Source organism: Onychostoma macrolepis, chromosome 12, assembly GCF_012432095.1.
Source record: "Onychostoma macrolepis isolate SWU-2019 chromosome 12, ASM1243209v1, whole genome shotgun sequence".
Classification (NCBI taxonomy): domain Eukaryota; kingdom Metazoa; phylum Chordata; class Actinopteri; order Cypriniformes; family Cyprinidae; genus Onychostoma; species Onychostoma macrolepis.
Window position 1 is genome coordinate 21,401,658 of NC_081166.1, and position 18,921 is coordinate 21,420,578.

The 18,921-nt window shown below is 35.9% G+C and overlaps 1 protein-coding gene across 2 annotated transcripts in view; it reads left to right on the plus strand.

Moving 5' to 3' along the window:
• aclyb (ATP citrate lyase b) overlaps positions 1-18,921 on the plus strand; it is a 113,389-nt gene that overhangs the window by 12,926 nt on the left and 81,542 nt on the right. For both annotated transcript variants that reach the window (XM_058792935.1, XM_058792936.1), the window contains exons 2-5: positions 12,051-12,227; positions 12,307-12,429; positions 14,014-14,076; positions 16,180-16,370. In XM_058792935.1, coding sequence (XP_058648918.1) covers positions 12,069-12,227; positions 12,307-12,429; positions 14,014-14,076; positions 16,180-16,370 — 536 coding nt within the window. In that variant the 5' untranslated portion in view covers positions 12,051-12,068. The remainder of the gene's footprint in view (positions 1-12,050; positions 12,228-12,306; positions 12,430-14,013; positions 14,077-16,179; positions 16,371-18,921) is intronic.

Genomic DNA, 18,921 nt, shown 5'->3' on the forward strand with positions numbered 1-18,921 from the left:
TTTTATCCACACATACCGCTTAGAATTAAGGCCAAAAAGCAGAGAATCTTATTTCTCACCATCTTTGAGTCCTTCAGGTGTTTTTTAGCAAACTCCATGCGGGCTTTCATGTGTCTTGCACTGAGGAGAGGCTTCTGTCGGGCCACTCTGCCATAAAGCCCCGACTGGTGGAGGGCTGCAGTGATGGTTGACTTTCTACAACTTTCTCCCATCTCCTGACTGCATCTCTGGAGCTCAGCCACAGTGATCTTTGGGTTCTTCTTTACCTCTCTCACCAAGGCTCTTCTCCCCCGATAGCTCAGTTTGGCCGGACGGCCAGCTTTAGGAAGGGTTCTGGTCGTCCCAAACGTCTTCCATTTAAGGATTATGGAGGCCACTGTGCTCTTAGGAACCTTAAGTGCAGCAGAAATTTTTTTGTAACCTTGGCCAGATCTGTGCCTTGCCACAATTCTGTCTCTGAGCTCTTCAAGCAGTTCCTTTGACCTCATGATTCTCATTTGCTCTGACATGCACTGTGAGCTGTAAGGTCTTATATAGACAGGTGTGTGGCTTTCCTAATCAAGTCCAATCAGTATAATCAAACACAGCTGGACTCAAATGAAGGTGCAGAACCATCTCAAGGATGATCAGAAGAAATGGACAGCACCTGAGTTAAATATATGAGTGTCACAGCAAAGGGTCTGAATACTTAGGACCATGTGATATTTCAATTTTTCTTTTTTAATAAATCTGCAAAAATGTCAACAATTCAGTTTTTCTGTCAATATGGGGTGCTGTGTGTACATTGAGGAAAAAAATGAACTTAAATGATTTTAGCAAATGGCTGCAATATAACAAAGAGTGAAAAATTTAAGGGGGTCTGAATACTTTCCGTACCCACTGTGTGTGTGTGTGTGTGTGTGTGTGTGGATATATATCATTTTTTATAATTAGTTCTTCTTATTAAAGTTACAAAAGTGATTTAGTCGAGCAGTGAGAGATTTTCTAGCAATGTGCTATGATTAATATGAATGGCAGACAGAACGAATATTGGACAGCTTCCCCTTTAAGACCGAAGTCTGGATCCAATATACGGCTTAAAATCGGTTGTTTTAAAACTGCAGTGCTTAAAAACGCGTGCCCATGCTACAGATGTAGTCCCTCATTTAGGAACGAGCTCCTCGTTTTGTCCTGGCTGGTCTTTCTCCATCTGGTCTGTCTCCCCTTCACGCCCCGTGGGTGGCGTGTAAAGATCGCACTCATCCAAATGATTAAAAAGTATTACCGTAAACAATGTATTTTGCGACACCACAAAATAAACGATAGAACATAATATGAAACGATAGACTTTTTATTTCGTCCATCCGATATCGTCATATCGCACAGCACTAAGTTCCGTTGTAATTAGGGATGTTCATATCGGTTATTTTTCCTAACCGACAACCGACGCTCGTTAACCGATTATTAAATGTTAACCGACAAGATTATTTTAAATTACAACTGAATTAAATTAGCAAGAATGTCTGTGACCCATTAAAAATACTAACATTTGTTTTCCGGGGATTCATTTTACATGCGCAAAAAGCAGCAAACAACAGAACATGAGGATTCACATGGTCATCATAGCTATCACATCTGCAGCGCTTCAGCAGCGGAGAAAAACATAATAAAGCTAGGCGCTTATATATATATAATAACGAATAAATAGGCCTATACGAGAAATATATTTTCACTTAAATCATAATTTAAGAAAACGAAAGAAAAACTGTGCAACAAGTAGCACGAAAGAAAAACTGTGCAACAAGTAGCGCGAAAGGAAACCAGACGGCAGAAAGTGGCCTATTTTTTTGGCTTATTTTACAAAAGCGCAAAGATTTGTTTTTATTGTGAATGTACACAAATAAAAGCAAACCTTTTACAATTCCGATTATCTTCATGACTAAAAGGAGTAGTTGCTTCCACTGTTACAAGGGGGAAAAAATCAAGTGATTGCTGCTGCGCGCGCACAGTTTAGCATTCTACCTTGACAATGCAGCCTGTTCATTATCATTATAAAAACAATCAGTCAAACATATGGAGAAAAAAACACACAAAAAAAAACACACTGCTCAGTTTAAATATGTAGTAAAATCTATGCCGTTAAGCGTTATCACCGTACCGCCGTGAAGTTATGCAAAACGTTTTTTTACGTGGATATTGGAACGCGAGTGAAGTAGGCCTATACATAAAAGGTAAATAATATTTTGGCATTCAAATACATCACGAATACTGAAACATTTGATTTTGTTTGAATGAGAGACCCAACATTGGTTTCAGTTTCGTTTTAGCCTAAATTAATTCGTTTTGGTTTTTGGTTTTATATAGCTATGCCTATAGCTTCTTACATTTTTAATTCTTGTTCTTTTCTAAATAGCATACTGTTAATTGAAAGGATTTGTTGAGGAGTGATGGGAACTAAAATAGCCTATATGTTTACAGTGTTTATTATAATGTTTGTAATTCGCGTCGGGCCGGTTTCTGAATGAAATAATAAAAACAAAAAAAAAACATATTTTTTATTTTTTTATACGCGTAGCTTATTTTAACCATGCAGCAAACCTTTTAAAATATTTTGATAAATTACTGAAAAATAAATAAATTAAGTGACTTTAAACCGTTTAACTGATTGTATTAATCGGTCAAAATTCTTATCGGTCGGTTAACGGTTAAACGGTTAAAATTAACATCCCTAGTTGTAATAAATTAAGCTGTCTACACTGCACAGTGAACCTCTTATTTACATTGTGTCTGCATTGTTATAATGATGGGGTCCTTGAGGCATTTGAAAGATATCGAGCAGACTCCAACTTAGACACCTGATTGGCTATTGCATTCAAGAGATCAGCATATGTTGACATGTATAGGTCATTGTTTGGCTACACTGAAATAATGTGTCAGTCAAATGCATGTGAAAGTTGCGTTTGTGTCTATTGCAACAGTTGGCTTCCAATCATCATTGCTCCAATTAATTTTTATTAAGAAAATAAAGTTACATAGCATCATAAAGAATTAACATAACAGTGAACAAGAGTCGTCCTTGTAACTAAGATGGACAATTGGGTGAAATAGATGTTCATTAATTTATTACACTTAATTTAGAATGTAATATACATCTGCAAGTAATAGCATGTAGCCTATGTAGAAAAAAAATAAGGATTTTTTTTTTTTTTGCTTTCTGTCATGTATGACTATTGTGCATCTAGCGTCATACATATGGCAAATTTACTACTTGTTAAAAACAAAATTCCCCCAAATTTTGGGAAATTACTGGCACAAAACAAGTGAATTTGATTGAAAAAAAAAAAAAAGACATCCATGGTGGGACTGATTAGCAGAGTGTAATATGCAATTGGCATGCTGACTGCAGGAATGTCCACCAGAGCTGTTGCCCGTGAATTGAATGTTCATTTCTCCACCGTAAGCCGTCTCCAAAGGCGTTTCAGAGAATTTGGCAGTACATCCGAACAAATTAAATATACAGCTTTTATTAAGAAAAATAAAATTTTTAACAACTTGGACAATAAAAAATGATAAAAATACTAAAGAATTAATGACAAAATAAAACATTATAAATCAACACAATTAAATATAAATATTATGATAAAAAATATGGAATTTTGAACAACTTAACCCCTTAACTGTCACTCACAGTTTTGAACAGAGACATTATAGTGCACTATCCAAACTTACATTTTTATAATTCATGAATGAAAATATTTTGTAACATGATTTTAATGTACCATTTCCATGGTAATGCAATGTCTGATTTTAAAATGGGTTTCAAAGGATGAATTTTGAGATTTTAAGTTTTATACTTATAAATAATTTCTTATGATTTCTAATTTGTGATAGAGAAAAAGGCAACTAAGAAGACTTTCTGTGACAAAGGTCAGAATTTCTCCAATAAAAAAAATTTCTCCTCCAATTCTGCACAACTTTGACACCTGAATAACACATGTCAATGTCAGGCGGGTAGTATTATATGCGTCAGTGTACAAGTGTTTACCAACCTTAAACACTGATGCCATTGACCTGCAAGTTTTCCATCACTAACCCTTTAAAACTCTTTATTCCAGCAGTTTAAGTTTTTCCCTATTAGTGCCCCCCACAATCTGTCTCTGCCTCCAAAATTGTCTGGCACAACTGATTTCATAACACAGTGATAGCTGCTGTAACTAAAAAGTAGCCCAGTACACACATTAACATCAAATGGAATAATAAATTCACCCCTACCGTTTTTATTACAATACATTTTCTGTTGTTTAGGTTTTAATGCTGCATTGCACATCTGAGCTATCTGCACTATTTTAATACTGCTGCAAACTTCTTATAATTGATCATTTTATATAGCCATTTTAAATCATTTGTATTTTTAAGTTTTACTATTAATTTGGAAGTTTCAAACTAAATCTTATTGTACTTGAACAATGCCGAAGATATTCTATTCAATTAGCTCATGCTCTCTCTGTATGTAACAAGACATTGCTCAGTCATAAATTCAATATAATAATTAAAATAAATGGGCTTTGTCAAAGATGAGAGCTTTAGTTGTTTGTTGTTTTAGAGAGTTATTATTATTTATTTTTTTTACCATTGCTGCCGGGATCTCCTCAATTTCCAACCGCTTTTGCAGATGTTGAAACCCTCTTCAGTTTGTCCAATTCTTCTGAGTGTGTTCACTGTATAAATTAATATAGATTAATCTTTGGCAAAGCTGTTTTTGTTCTGTTGTTTGCTCTTTTGCCTGTTCTTGCGCTGTTTTAAAATTGCTTGAGTTTGTAAACATGTACAAATGATAAAACTTTTAGTCTCTTGTCTATTAAATTTTGCAAATAACCCTCTGAACACATGCATGCTGAACCGTGGGCCTAGTCACGGATCTATATCAACTACAATCTGCTCCCTTCACTAAAATGTCACGGTTCCTAAACATGATAACAAATAATACAGATAAATAATGAACACATGTAAAAATGAAAACACAGATACTTACAAGACCAAGTAGAAGTAGTAATGTCCTTTATCGTTTGTTGTTTGCCCGCTGCTCGAGTAGCCCCAGAGTGCACCCTGGATGATGGGGCGGAGCGACACGTTAAGGTGGGGCGACACGTGTCGCTCCACCCACCCCCAGTTTCATTGGTTTATAATACAGCAGAGCTTATTGGTGTAGACAATTGCCATGAGCTTTCTTTTATATATGATTTTATGAATGATCTACGCTGTTTGGCTGTACTATTAAGTGCTAACAACAGCGATTTTAGTTAGAATCAATTAGCAAATTTTTTTTTTTTTTTTTAACTTATGAGGAATTAGTTAGATTAAGTTCCTATCAAACGCTTGGTGGTGGCATCTCTGAGTACTTCGGGCAGAACAGAGCTGTGTAATATGAGCGGCTCACGAATTCAGTCTGGGGAACAAATTCTTAATTCGTGGCCATGATATAGTCCTACCTATGCTATAAATAGCCTCACCTATGAGAAATATTAATTATGTTCTTGTGTGATAAACGTAAATAGTGGTCCTCAATCTCAACAGGTGGGTTGCACGTTAAATGAAGTCCGATATTATTGCACTTTTCACTGTACACGAAGCAGACCTACTTAAACATTGAGCAGTTTTAGCTGGGCGATGTTGATAAAAATGACCCACTGTTAGAGATTTAGCTGTTTTGTATAATGTATGTTTATATGTAGCCTATATTCTTTATTTTAGGATCGGTGGATAAGCAAAAACTTAGGATATGATGATAATTCACTGTAGTTCAGTAAGACGTAGGACAAACCCGCAAATGGTTTTATTTTAAAGAACAACTGCAGTGACAAATAAGACAATAATACCAAATAGTCCATCAGCGTGAACTGGGTATTTATGTGTGGATAATGGGAATATATATATAGAGAGAGAGATATTCGTCCTGAACAGTCTCGGTTCAGTGCATGTGGCCTTACGACGAATACAGGCAATTCACCCCCAATCCAGAAGGGGGCGCCCGCAGTAATGCAACGCTGTTTGATAACCGCCAGCAGAAGAACAGCAAATGCCATAATTGCGCACTTGAAAACAAAGCCCCCTAGACAGTGACCATGTGCTGATTCTGAACACGTCTCTCACATAGACTGACAAGGGAGTATACTTTAAAGGCCTGCACACTCAACTGTTTGAAATGGAGCTTTGAGCTCGTGTATCCTACCTCTCTCATTTGGCACAAATCCAAATATTCCATAATATTTCCATATTTGCGATGTAACGTATCTGAATGCTAAACTATTATTTATTATGTAACTTTGTACTTCAGTCGCGTTCCAGCGGTGACAAAGAGGTGCGCGCGCTGATGTTTGGCTTACTGTATTTTATTTTGATAAAGTACCAACTGCACTGTCAAGTTAGCAATGCTGGAACTGATGTGTTTTGTGTGTGTGTGTGTGTGTGTGTGTGTGTGTGTGTGTGTGTGTGTGTGTGTGCGCGATGTTCCGATACCCCTTTTCCCGATTCCGATACAGGGTATCGGCCAATACAGAGTACTGATCCGATACCTGGGTGTGTATCTGGTAATACAGCCGTATGTAATACTAGACCTGTATGAATTGATACAATTATTTTATGGCGTGTTTCACCATATGCTGTAGATGTTTGGAAAATGGCACATCTATTTAAATATCTAAAAGTACATTCTTAACATCAGTCAGTCAAGCATTATAAATGTATTATGATAATCGAGTATTATTTAATGATATAACTTTAGAAATTAGAATTAAAACTTGGTAACCATGTATGAATACAGTCATTTTAACGGAACTGGTGGTGGTGCTTTTTTGGTCATTCAGTGTTTCTGTAAAATATGGGGGGAAAACTATCAATAATACTGATAAGATAGAATTCATAGTATGATTATTACTAAGAACAACATAAAACGTAATAAGGATTAACGAGCTGCTGCATTCATGAATATTAATTACGTTGTCTGCGTACGCTTGAACTGATTTGCTGAAATCAAACCAGGGACTATAATAGGTGAGCGTCAGCCAATGAGATTGTTGTTTGCGCATTAGCTCCGCCTACTACCGGAGAACTCTGCAGTTCTTAAAAATAGAAGAATTCCAAAGGAACTCCGTTATCTTGACAGGAAAATACAACAAAGAATATCGTTTACATACCATGCAGAATTGACGCGCTACATATAAGACTCTCTCTCGCTCTCTCTCTTTGCGTGTGAGGTAAAAAGCAAAGCGACGGCGAGTCGTGCGCTTCACACTAGAACTTACGGTACATCAAATACAGCTGCGCATCCATTCAGATGATCTGAAAAATAGCACAGATCGCTTGACGGAGAGTGAAACTCTGAAGCGCTCAGTCACAGTGTTCGGAGAGTGACAATATATCTGTGCTAAACTTATACATAGCCTCCAACTCACACACTGGCAAGTAAAATCTGAGCATTTATTAGACAGTGGCTAATATTGTATACCATTTAGTCGCCCAGGGTGAAGATTTAGTCACATACGCGAGTGATTTACTGGCAATGTGCTACCACGTTTGTATTTCTTCTTCGCTGCTCTAAATAGTGGTTGCTTGTGGCAACACAGCACAACTTCCTGTCTTTGCATTCTGAGCAGCGAAGAAGAATTGATTTCCGATTTGCAGCGTTAAGCAAAGCTAGCGCGCATAACTATAGGTCTTGTTTAAGAAAATGGTATCGGATCGGTACATGGGTTCAAGTACTCGCCGATACCGATGCCAGAATTTTTTGTGGCATTGGTGGAATTTCCGATACTAGTATCGGAATCAGAACAACCCTACCCGGGACCACCCAGGCTCACCCGTAGCTACGCGACTGCCTAATACCAGCAGAATTAACTGTAAACACTTATTGTCTTATTAATAATCACTGTATAAAGGTCTGCTTTTATTTGTGTACACTCACAATGAAAACAAAACAGATTTTATATATATATATATATATATATAACATGGAAAAAATTGTAATTTGCACTACTTTCTGTTCAAAATAAATGAAAAGAAACTGATAGTTTCATAGTAGATTTTTTCCCCCCCGTTGTACCGAAATCGTATCGAACCGTGACCCCCGAACCGAGGTACGTACCGAACCGTGAAATCTGTGTACCGTGCCACACCTAGTATGTGTGTGTGTATATATATATATATATATATATATATATATATATATATATATATATATATATATATATATATATATAATTTTATTTTTTTTTTGCATATAGGCCTATTTTAAATGTTTTTGTTAACTAAAACAGCTGTCATTAAATCTGACCTACAGCAGATTATTAATGTGCTTTAGTGCGTATTTAAGCAATAAATGTTAATTTTCTCTGCAACATTTTTATTTATACTTTTATATGTAGGCTATATGCACAAATTAAATTACTGGTTTTATGGCTCAATCCTTTAAAAACCAGGAATCACTGTACTATGTTAGGTCTACTGATTGTAGATTTTTAGTAGTTATTATAGTCTTTAATAAATAAAAAAATATATTAATTACAGAGAAGCTCTCTTTTACTCATTAAAAGTGCACACGTACTGCACAGATTGACAGCTCTGAGTGATTTAATATTCGATAGTTATGCAGATCTATATGATTACAGTGATCGAGTGTTAATAACTGAATCTAAATTCATCCCGTACACAGATTAGAACACGCGCACTCACAATGAGGGTGTGGATACATAAATAATTGGATTTTTAACGGACACTTATTTACTATAAGATAGGAACCTTTAAAAACTGTAAGATAATCAATATAGGCTCAAATATTTTAAGATATAAACAAGGAAACATTGAGCTTGCCATGAAAACATTTTATTAGCACTTTATAACCTACAAGTTTGTGACGCATTGAGCAACAATAACTCATCTCTTTAAATGACAACAAAAAACGGTTGTGCTTTAAAACGTAAAATCAGCCGCTTATGTTCGTGTTTGTCCATCTCTAAAATAGCTTACAGTAAATTATCATTTACGTATAAAATCCCAACTTAGTGCTGATCCGCGGCCTGCCGATCTTCAAGGAAATATGAATGAAGCGCTATTCACCCTGAAGAACCCGGAGGTGCTGTCATCAAGAGTTTATTTGTAAACAATGACTTCATCTGACTAAAATTACCATGGTTACCAAACAGATAATAATTAAGATAGGCCTATGATTCTAGAGTTAGCACATAATATTTCTGTAATATGGCCAAATAAATTACAAAATCGTACACAAAGGAATGTGCATGCTCAGGTGTACACCAATAAGATTTGCAGTGTTATAAACCAGTGGAATTGGGGGTGGGCAGAGCGACACATGTCGCCCCGCCCCATTCGTCCATATTGCACTCTGGAGTATTTGCGCTACTCTCCTACAGATAAACTAGTGCTCTCTCCTGTTAAAACAAAATTCAAAACGCAACAGAGATCACTCTACTAACGTTCCCGCCTTGCGTTGCCTCGTGTCTCAGTAGGGCTACAATTGCCATCTAGCGGTTGGGAATTGTAATTGCATTTTTATTTATAAAATGAAAGACAGTCGAATAATATCAATAATATCGTATAATGTGCATGAATGTTACCTTTAACAGCTTGTGGGAAGCATGAAATCATATTATCAAATGCAAGTAAACTTTTGAAACATTAACATTTTTTTTGGCATAATAAATAATGCTATATTTAATAATGTTGTAAAATAATTTAATAAAATGCTAATTTAAATGTTTCAAAAGTTCACTTGCATTTGATAAGAAGCTGCTGGGGTTAAAATTACATGTAAACAATTTTAAGGCTATTTTGGCTATGCTCATCGCTGGTCTGATATAGGGCTATAGCCAAACCGTTAAAATTAGACCACTGATTGCCACGATTTTGCTGGGTGGGCTAAAAGCAGACTACACGTAGCTCGTTCCAATTTAGAGCTAAAACGTGGCTACATATAGACCATGTCATGAAATGACACTTATATCTTTATAGATATTATTGACACTGCAAACATGATGGGATATCAACCATCTCATGACTCTGACCAAAAACTACAGTGAATCAGTTTTGACTATAAGTGGGCTACAAATAGACGCCCTGACTACGAGCTAAACCGAGGCTATGCATAGAACATTTCTAAGAAATGAAACCAAGCACCTTGTAAACGCTGTTGACTTTGCTTGCGTGATGGAATATCATACATCTCACAAGCTATTTTGCCAAAAAACGACGTAACCAAATTCAAGGTTATTTGGGCTAGAAGTGGGTTACACATAGCCGGACTATATCGGGTCTATAGTTAACCAAGACGGTGAAATGACAGACATTGCTTGCTGGGTACTGTAAACCTGTTAATCATGTTTGTGTGCTTTTTCCACACACTTGATAATTGAATAATATTTTCAGTGTCATGTGATTAGGTTTGGTGGTAGGTTTAATCAGCCTGGATTTAAAAAAAAGGGAGACATTTTGATCACACAATGTACTAGTGTAACCGTGATACCAAAATTCCAGTAATTGGTAGCAATACCAATTTTAATAATTCTCAATAATAAAAATGCCTTTCAACACACTTTTTTTTAAATAGAAGTGCTATGTAAAGTAATTAAATGTTTGCAATATTATATTTACACTCATGCACAAATCTTTTTTTAAATTGCGTTTTTTTTTTTTCTTATACATGACTTCTCCCAAATGTCTGTATGAATGTCATTTCCATTCAATTTAGTTTTATTCATCCCTCTCAATCATCGATTCAATCCACATTTTAAGAGTAGAAGATAGGGTACCTTTACAGTATGTGAATATCTGCTGTGCTACTGTAACTATTTCTACAGTAACAAGGGAAGACTCATTGTTTTGAATATTCTCAGTTTTATCTCTTTTAAGACACACCCTCTGTGGAAGTTGAAGGTCTCCCAAGATATTTAAAAAGAACTACCTGAAAAGGCTGAATCTTTGTCCACTCGAGAGCATGAATGTGCCAGTTTCTTGTGTATATATTACTGTTCAAACTACCTATCTTATAAAGCCAAACTTGTGTGTAGTAATGCCTTTGTAAAACTTCAAACTGGATAAATTTACCTCTCACTTCCTTTATATACCTCCTTTTGGACACAACTCTATTCCATGTGTCCTTTATGTTGCTTTGCCAAATGACTGAAGTTTTTCACAGTTCCTTTCATCAATCCTTATACACTTTTGATTAAAATCAGATGCCTTCTAAAGAGGCCTTAGTAGTTTGCATAACTTTTCCAAAACACTTTTCCTGCCCAGTGCATGAAGTTATTATAAGAAAAAGGCCATCACTACTAAAGTCCTTTAGAGTATTCTACTTCTAAACCATTGTCCCCAAATCTTTTTTGACAAAAGGTGATTTGTCTCCTCTAGAGTTGCACTGTATACCAACTGTATACAACATGTATATAGTATTGCCATGCCTAAGCCTCAAAGTACCAGTGATGCCACAGTATTTTCCAGTTGGTAGTACTGTGATAGAGTTTTGTGCAGTTTGGTCCCCTCTTCTTTTTATAACAGTCTGCAAACGTCTGGGGACTGAGGAGACAAGTTGCTCAAGTTTAGGAATAGGAATGTTGTCCCATTCTTGTCTAATACAGGCTTCTAGTTGTATTAGACACAATTTGTACAGTGTCCCAACTTTTTTGCAATCGGGTTTGTACTCGAGAAATTCAAAATTGACCCATATTGAAATACTTATTGTATTGTTGTATGTTTAAGCTACGATGCCCAGTTTCTTCAGTTTGATGGAGAGTTTGTCTTTTACCCATCTGGGTCACAAATACTTTTTTTTTTTTTATTGCTTTTTCAGTCTGGCCTGCTTTATTTTTATTTTCTCTCCAAGCTAGTTGACTCAGAATCACATACTCTGATGCTGAGATAACACATACAATGTTTGACGAATAGAAATGCTTAAGGTGCTTAAGGCAAACACATCATTCTAATTGAAATCAGTGGATTTGCAGTTTTCAGCTTTGTTTCAAGTTTGTAGAAGCCCTAAATATTTTCCTGTCTTTCTGTAGGCAGTAATCTCTGCCGTGATGTCTGCTAAGGCCATTTCTGAGCAGACAGGAAAAGAATTCCTGTACAAATACATCTGCACCACAGCAGCCGTGCAAAACCGTTTCTGCTGTGCCACCAGCACTGCAGAGACCGACTGGGACCGCCTTACGCAGGACCACCCGTGGCTGCTTACAGAAGTGAGAATATGTCTTGGTTTCCTGTTCCATAATACTGCATTGTTTTCAGTGTAATATGTTTGTCTGTCCCTCCATGCAGAGGCTGGTTGTGAAGCCAGATCAGCTGATCAAACGCAGGGGGAAGCTGGGATTGGTGGCAGTTGACCTGAACCTTGAGGGTGTTCAGGAATGGCTGAATTCACATCTGATGACAGAAATCACAGTAGGCCTTTTAAAAAGTTTATATTTGTATTTACTTGGAGTGAGTGTTATTTGCCATTATGTAATTTCACTATAGCTAGCTTTTGTTACAAGCAGGTAACTAACAGTTTATTCCACTGTATCTACAAAAAACTGAAACATGCTTTAAACAAATGTGATGTGACCTTTTCTGGCAGACATTTATATAGATTTAATCCATGCAGCAGAGCCATTTTGCAGGTAAAATTAAATTAATTGCTCTTTTAGGGGTGGGCGCTATACCGGTATTAACGTGACTACCGGTATTATGTTGTGCCATGATATGGATTTTGCTATACCGTGGATACTGTTACATATTCATGGATTTCATTGGATGGACAGACAAAGATTTTTTTCCCCCGCGGTCATTACTGCGTCATCAGAGAGATGCCCCGCTTGATCGGACATAAATCAGAACCAGATAGTTTTTGCTCCAAACATGCTCTTCGGAACTGCACACACAAACTGGATTACAATAATTTCCCAAAATGTAATTTGTGTGGTAATATTACTAAGTCTGTAAACGGACGTTAACACAGGACAGAGGCACAGAACACGGACACAAAGAGAGAAAATACTGTAGCAGGCAGAGCAAGATCACTGTTCACAATGCTCGAAATATAGGAAGAAAAATATAAATAATGAATTGGGGCAGGGGGTTAATTTGAATGAGTATCTGAATTGAACTCTCTTCAGAAAACTTTAGATGGTATTTTCTTTTTCTCTTACCACCGTGACCGTGTTCATAAGCGCAGCGCAGAGCAGCTTTATTTACAGCGGTAACCAAAGGAAAGTTAAATTGAGACCATAAGCACCATCTGCTGTCAGAGAGTGAATTTGCATGTTCTTTCAGTCCATTTGCTGTTTTTCTTTTGCGCAGGTGTCTTATGTAGCATAATTTCACACATCTAAAGTCAGACCGTTCTATTTTTGCATTAGATCTTGAAATCATGTTTTTTTTTTCTTCTAGATATATAAGGTTAAAATACATATTATGCCTGTAATTTAACTAAGGTCTAATAAAATGTGATTCCAATTTTTTTTTCTCTCATATCGCGATATAATATCGATATCGTCTGGACAGTGGAAAATACCGTGATATGAATTTTAGCTCATATCACCCATCCCTATGCTCTTTACATTAAAACTTTTGACACTGAAAAAAAAACTGAATCATGCAACAACCTTGATCTAATAAAGGTTCAAAGATTCTCTATAATCAGCGAAAACCTTTTTGACGATGTCATTACTTTGTTGTCCTGCTGCCAGCCAGTAGTATCAATACATCTCCCTTTTCCAATGAACACAATAACACACTGTAATCTCGGACAACTTAATCCAGATATTTTAATGAAATGCATTTAAATAACCAAATTAGCCAGTATTGTACTGTCCTGCACTGACAATGCTTTTGTTACTTCATAACATTGAAAAGAATAAAATGTGTTGGTAAGCCAAATGGTAAAATTTTATATTGTTGCTCCTAGGAATTTAAATAAAGCATAACTATGCAGTGACATGATTCTAAGGGCTTGTTTGATGGAAAGTGTTTTTTTCTGTTCCTCAGATTGGGAATGCGAAAGGGATATTAAAGAACTTCCTCATTGAGCCATTTGTGCCTCACTTACAGGTATTACAAATTTGGTTCAATTTTATCTTTATCAGTCTCTTTTTGTGGGTCATTACACAGTTCCTTTCCTTCATTTATATTTATCACTGCCTGGCCAAGAAAGTTGGATTTTAGGAATCATTTTGATTCATTTTTCCAGTGTTTAATATGTTTCTGCAATATAATATGTTTGGCAGTGACAGTTCTTTTAACCCTAAATGGTTTAGTGTGTAGCGCTTTATTTCTTAAAACAACACGTCAGAAGACATACCTATGTGAATGACCAGATTCATTGGGCTTAAATTTACAAAATCATCAAGTGCATGACACCTAGTGTTTTCAAATCTTTTTAGATTTTAAAAGTTGTGCAGTGAATCCCCCCTTAAAACAGAACAAATACAATGCATGGAAAAATTGAAAAGAAACACTGAAGTATCATTACTGAATCTTTGAATAGGGCAATAATGTTTTTCATAGGACATCAAATGTTTACCTCAAGTGACTTATCCAGATTTGTACCATTACCACTGAATGTATTTAACCAAGAGGCTGTAAAAGCATATTATAATTTAGATCAGAGCTGGGCAACTCTGTCCTGCAGAATTTAGCTCCAGTCCTTATCAAACTCAATTGATTAGTTTGTTCAGGTGTGTTTGATCAGGGTTGGAGAGTTGCCCACCTATTATTTTTATTCTTATTTCATCAGAAATGTTAGAATTGCTTCCTTTTATAATTAATCATTGATAGTTGTTAAAACTACAAGCATAAAGCTTTTGTAGCATCATTTATTAGAATCAGGGTTCCCGCGGGTCCTTAAGTCTTAAATTTTACTTTATCAAATTTAAGGTCATAAGTCTTAAATTGTACAAGAAAGTGTTAATTATGATTTCAAGAGGTCTTAAATTTGGGTATACAATACAGCTTAATGTGACGATTAAACTTCAAAAGGCTATAAATAAATTTATGCCATGGTCTGTCTGAATACTCGATTCTGATTGGCTGGCAGGTGTTGATTAAATTTGTTTAACTGCACAGGTAGTTCCAGGTCAGTTTAATCACGTTCTATATTAATGCGCTTCCTATAAACATTGGTAACCATAGTAACATACAGTTACAGTTGAATAGTAATACAGATGAAAATAACCGTAATTTTTATCGTTCCGGTCAAATATTGCAGTGCAAATATTATTAACATCTTTAATATGTGAATGCTGGCAAATGACCTTGGCATAAACGGGATAATCAACGGCTAGCTGTGCATTAAACGATTTGAATGCACGACGTGGAGGCGAAGAACCACCCAACGCGCAGCGGAACCATTTCTTAAAAAATGGTTTAAAGGCTGAAATGTGAAGTGTATAATATTATAAAACTTTTTGTTTTTGTCATCCTCTATCTGAACTGTAAATCATGCGTTTTACAGTCATTTTACCATAGACATTGCCCTACCCTGCTCATATGGTATTCATTTTATTTGTGCAGGTCTTAAAGTCTTAAATTTGAACTTAAAAATCCTGCAGCAACCCTGAGAATGTAACGATACATTGGTTACTTTTAAAGCCTGCAGAAAAGAAAAAAAAATTAACTTAACTTATTAAAATTTAACTTATTAAAAATTAAAATTAACTTATCACTTGGCAAAAACTCTCTGTGCTACATATTGTTAGTACTGTGCACATCCAGCCAACTATCTTCACTGCAACAGTGTATGTGTCATGTTAATGTTAATGTTACTGAGTCACTATGATTGGAGTGTCTCACAATTTTTTTGAATGAGTTAGCTGTAAATGTTCCAGGAACAAAGACATCACTTCTCAAACCAATGAATAGCGTTATGAAATGGCCTATACACAGCTCTGTGTAAAATAATGATTCTGTGGCTTTTCTAAGAAGTTTTGCCAACCTGGAGTTTTTTGTCAAATCCTTGGTGAAAGTTGTCTTGATGTTGCTTTACAAAATAATGGATTACCCAGTATTCATGAATGGCATTTAATAGTTTGGCTTTCATCACTTATGTATATCTTTCGTTAGAAAAAGTTTTAACAAAATTTCAACCCAGAATTTTCTGAAATTTGCTTGATTTGACATGTCTTTATTTGAGCATGTAATTTACCTATCTCACAGGAAGAGGAGTTTTATGTATGTGTATACGCCAGCCGGGAAGGCAGTCATGTGCTGTTCCATCATGAAGGTGGGGTAGACGTTGGAGACGTGGACATCAAAGCCCAGAGACTTTCGGTGGGAATAGACGAGAAACTCACGGAGGACATGGTTACTCAACAGTTACTTATACATGTTACAGATGAGAAGAAAGAGTAAGTATGCTGATCAGTTTCATTTATTTTTGTTTCACGTCTGTTAGTTTAAAGGGATAGTTCACCCAAAAATGAAAATTTGATGTTTATCTGCTTACCCCCAGGGCATCCAAGATGTAGGTAACTTTGTTCCTTCAGTAGAACACAAACGAAGATTTTTAACTCAAACCGTTGCAGTCTGTCAGTTATGTAATGGCAGTCAATGGGTTCCAAACATTCCAAAGCTTTGAGATTCAAAAAACAACAACATACACAGTCAAAACCAAATTAAACCCTGCGGCTCGTGACGATACATTGAGGTCTTTAGACACGAAACGATCGGTCTGTGCAAGAAACTGAATAGTATTTAGTACATAGAGATATATACGTAGGTCCTTACGTATCGCGGCCCATAGAAACAGTCGCTAATGAGGCATCTACGTATATGTATCTATGTGCTAGAGCACGTTGACGTGTCACGTGCCGGATATTGTGAATGAGCTCAGGACAGTTGGACATTGCGTGTATCAGAGGTAAAAAATTATATAAATACTGTTCAGTTTCTTGCACAGGTCCTGTGTCCATCTAGCGCATATTTACATGGGAAAACTAATTAAAAAGCAGCGGAGCTTTGTAAACAGCTCAGAGTAATCATGTCATCTCCATAAGAACGATTGACGGAACAAATTTACCGGGCTTTTTGAAAAGGTCCTGTTCAGTGTTCACATATGATCTAATCCCTTTCTGAGAGTTGTCCCCCCTAAAAATATAATTACAAGCGACTCTTTGTATTAAAAATAATATAATGGACTAAAATAATTACTTAAAATAATTATACTTAAAATAATTGTGTGAGTAGTAAAACAAAATAAACGCAAAAAAAACGTTTTAAGTTCAGAAATGTTTTGATTCCCCCCTCCCTTGCCTCACAGTGGTTTGGTCCACTGCCTGCGTTCCTCTTTTACCCATACACACACGGGTCCGGTGGGCCAGAGCAAGTTCCTCAGTAACAGTTAGTTGTGTGTAAGTAAGGCTGTCAAGGCTATTTTATTATCTTTAAACATTGGGTGAAATGATTCTTTCTCTTTAATACAGATGATGCTGGATCATTAATAAAATCCATGTTTTTTCTATGAGCGATTATAAGATTAACAAGCTTACCGTAGCTTGTCATCCACTACAACTAACACGGCGATAAGCCTGTATGTGAACTGATATTAGGCTAATATTGTAGACCTACCTATGTGTTGGGTTTTGCTCAATATGATGTTAAGTGGCAGATCAGTGGGCTTAATGCGGTTGAATATCTAAAGAGACATAACGTTACTCGGTTTCAGACGAAACCTAAAATACTATGGATGACGCAAAATAATAATTATAATATGGCCGTGTGGTGACCATATGAACCGAACTCATATTTAAACACGATCCATGCTATGTACACATGCTGTGTATGCATAGCTATCCTTACAAGTACAATTGTTGCTGTATTATTTGTGTCCCCTTCAAAAATTGCTCTTGAGAAATTTTATGTTTATTGTCCCCCCCTACTGTTAGATGAAATTTATGCCCCTGGTTTAATCACGCTGTGAAACGCGGTGAAACGTCACCAGCATGATTAATGTTAGTAAAAATATCAGATTACTCAATTGTCAAAATAATCAGTAGATTACTTGATTACCAAAATAATCATTAGTTACAGCCATAGATTAGTTAAAATATTTCAAAATAAAACTGTATTTTTACTTTTTGTAATTAAAAGACAAATATTTTGTCATTGAAAATTTCTTGAAAATTAGCTTGACGTGTTTTAGGCTGTTGACCACTGATTTGTTATAAAGAACTGGATTGCTCATGGGATTATAACAGTAAAGCCACTGCTCTTCCATACTGGGAATTCCACACATTTCATTAAATTAATTCTAACTGATGTGCTGCACATACTCTAGGTTATTTTGAGTCAAGGTATTGACTGTCAGTCACTGATGCCCTATGGTGATTAGGAATCACAGAATGGCCACTTGAACAGTTTCAGTGGCTTCACCTGCAATGTTTTTATACATCATCGATGAAAAATCTAGTCATGAATATTGTATAGTCAGTAATGTAGACATTTCAGGGATCAAATTTCTGTCAGAGACCAGAGTTTTCAGGTGAGTTTAAATGCTTTACTGTGTGGTTACGTAACCGAATAGTACCAAATAATAATGCAGAAATGAATAATTACATCAGTAATGAATAACATTGTATTCTGGGACTAACATGGGTTGCTTATCTAAATGTATGTTCACAGTAACAACAACATCATTGTAATATTACAAATATTACATCTGCACAACTAAATTAAGACAATTATTCTTAGATATACTAGTGTTTTGTTGTAATGTTTCAGGTAATGGATAGTATTGCATACTAGTTCTTTTGTGGAAATAAATAGTAAAATATCAATCCATGGCTATTGAGAGTCAATATCAAATCAACGTATAGAACAATCAATATATTTTGCCCAGCCCTATTCAGCAGGAAAATGATAACATTGGAAAAATGTTCATCAATTAATGGTGTCTTTAAC